We start from the raw sequence: 2387 nt of genomic DNA, 5'->3' as shown, positions 1-2387 counted from the left end.
TATTCAGTTCCTAATAAAGGTGAAGTGATACTTGGGGAAAATTCCAAGTTCATGAATTTGCACTGTTTAATTATTTCTTTGGGTGAAAGGACACCATATGAAATAAAACTTGACCTAAATATTCAGTCCAACACAAACTACTTTATTTATTTTATTATTACTTTTTATTAAATACTTTTATTGGGGGCTCTTACAGCTCTTATCACAATCCATACATACATCCATTGGAACACAAATGACTTTGAATAAAGCCAGTGTGCACTTCCTCTCTCTCTGGCTAGCCAACGGTACTTTAAAATATACTGATTTTTTAATGGGTGAGCAGAGTGAAAAGTAGCATATGGTATAGATTCTGTATCTCAAAAACTAGAGCTAATGGGAAAACAGATGCCATTTTTAGGAATCAGCAGGTCAAACTTGACCAGAAACAAGTCTAACATTTAAGTCACCAAATGTGTGTTGGCCAGTGATAATTGTAGTTCCAGAAGGAGAGGAGTGTGAGTATGAGACAGAAGAAACACACTTGAAAGAGTAGGGGCAGATAATTTCCCAAATTGGGTTAAGAACATACATTTACAGATTCAAGAAGCTCAATGAACCCCAAACAAGATAAATTAGAAGAAATCTGTCACCAGTCACACCCTTGCAAAGTGACTAAACACCAAGCTTAAAGAAAAAAAACACTGGAAGCACTCAGAAAAAAATGTACATGCAAGGAAAAATGACTTGAAGGACCATAATTTTTAATCAGAACCCATGTAAGTCCAGAAGGTGATGAACTAGCTTTAGCATGCTGAAAGGAAAACAACAACAAAACAAAAACACCCTATGTTGACCTAGAATTCTACCTACAAGAATAATATCCTTGAAGAATTTAAGGTGAACTGGACCCGAGTTCCCAGGGAAGATAATTTGTCACTACCAGAATTCTGTGGTTGTTTGGTGCCACCGAGCCTGTTCCGACTCACGCCAAACGTATGCCGGCAGAGTGAAACACTGCCTGGCCCTGGGGCAGCCTCACTATTGTTCCTACGCTTAAACTCATTGGTGCAGCCACTGTGTCAATCATCTCGCTGAGGGACTTCCTCTCTTTTCCTGCCCCTCCACTTTACCAAGCACTTTACTAGGTATTAATCTCTCCTAGAATCCTGCTATATGAAATACTGACGTTTTTCAAGATAAAGGCAATGAAACCAAAGGAAAGCTTAGATTTTTCAGGAATGAAAGATATCAAAATTAGTAAATATAAAAGACTTTGCCTATGCATTTATTTAAAATGCACATGATTATTTTAGGCAAAGTTTGTCTTGTGGAGTTTTAAAAAAATGTAATCTTTATTTTTTAAATAAAATTTTATTGTGGTAAAATATATAACAAACATTGACTATTTAAAAAAATCATTTTATTAGGGGCTCATACAACTCTTATCATAATCCATACACACATCAATTGTGTAAAACTCATTTGTACATTCATTGCCCACAACATTGATTATTTTTACATGTAAAACTTAGTGATATTGATTATATTCATCATGTTATACAGCCTCTTGTGGCATTTTAATGAATATAGGTTTAATGTATGTTTATGATAACTATAACATAATAGATAATGTATGTGTGTGTATGTAAATAGACCTAAACAGTTGTAAGGTTTCCATATTTTACCTGAGCTGTAAAAAATTAAATAGAATGTATATATGGGAATTATATATCCAAGTGTATGTAGACCTTATAAACAAATATATATACACTTTAAAGTACATTTAAAAAAATCTTTTGATTTCATGTTTTATGTGATTAAATGGGCTCAGAAATCTGAAGATTTAATGATACAAAATGTAATCTCTAGAAAACCCAAAACTAAACCCATTACCACCAAACGGATTCTGACTCATAGTGACCCTATAAAGGATTTCAGGGGCTATAAATCTTTGTGGGAGCAAATAGCTCTTTGTTTCTCCTGAAGAGTAGTGTTGGGTTTGAATCACCTACTGTGTGATTAGCAGTCCAACGGCTTACCTGACAGCACCAAAGTAAATGGAATTCTAAAACATGTAACGATTCTTTTTGTGTGTGTTTGTTTTATGAAGATTTATTTGTGTTAGTTATGTGAAAATCTTATTCCATGGGTATCCATCCAGCTAGCTTTCAGCAGGAACCGGCATGGTTGATTCATGTAACGATTCTAAAATAAAGTGGGAAAGTGGAGGACAGATGAACAAAAAATAGTAAGGCCAAACAAAAATTAAAATGGCATGCCTAAATCTAATAAAATCAATAATTACTGTAAATATAAATGGAATATATACTCCAAACAAAGGGCAGAGGCTATTAGAATGGTAAAAAGCAAGACACAATTAAATGGTGTCCACAAAAGATACACTC

At 34.1% G+C, this 2387-nt stretch overlaps 1 protein-coding gene across 1 annotated transcript in view; it reads right to left on the bottom strand.

Annotated features, from left to right (window-relative positions):
* Positions 1–2126: 2126 nt before the first annotated feature.
* Positions 2127–2387, bottom strand: part of LOC123521318 (meiosis 1 associated protein) — a 42934-nt gene continuing 42673 nt past the window's right edge. Inside the window, exon 5 of the mRNA XM_045286898.1 lies at positions 2127–2187. Coding sequence (XP_045142833.1) covers positions 2144–2187 — 44 coding nt within the window. The 3' untranslated portion in view covers positions 2127–2143. The remainder of the gene's footprint in view (positions 2188–2387) is intronic.

Source organism: Echinops telfairi, unplaced genomic scaffold, assembly GCF_000313985.2.
Source record: "Echinops telfairi isolate 266 unplaced genomic scaffold, ASM31398v2 ScPeMD7_9;HRSCAF=40, whole genome shotgun sequence".
Classification (NCBI taxonomy): Eukaryota; Metazoa; Chordata; class Mammalia; order Afrosoricida; family Tenrecidae; genus Echinops; species Echinops telfairi.
Note: the sequence above shows the minus strand (reverse complement) of the source record. Positions and strands in the feature narration are given on the sequence as shown.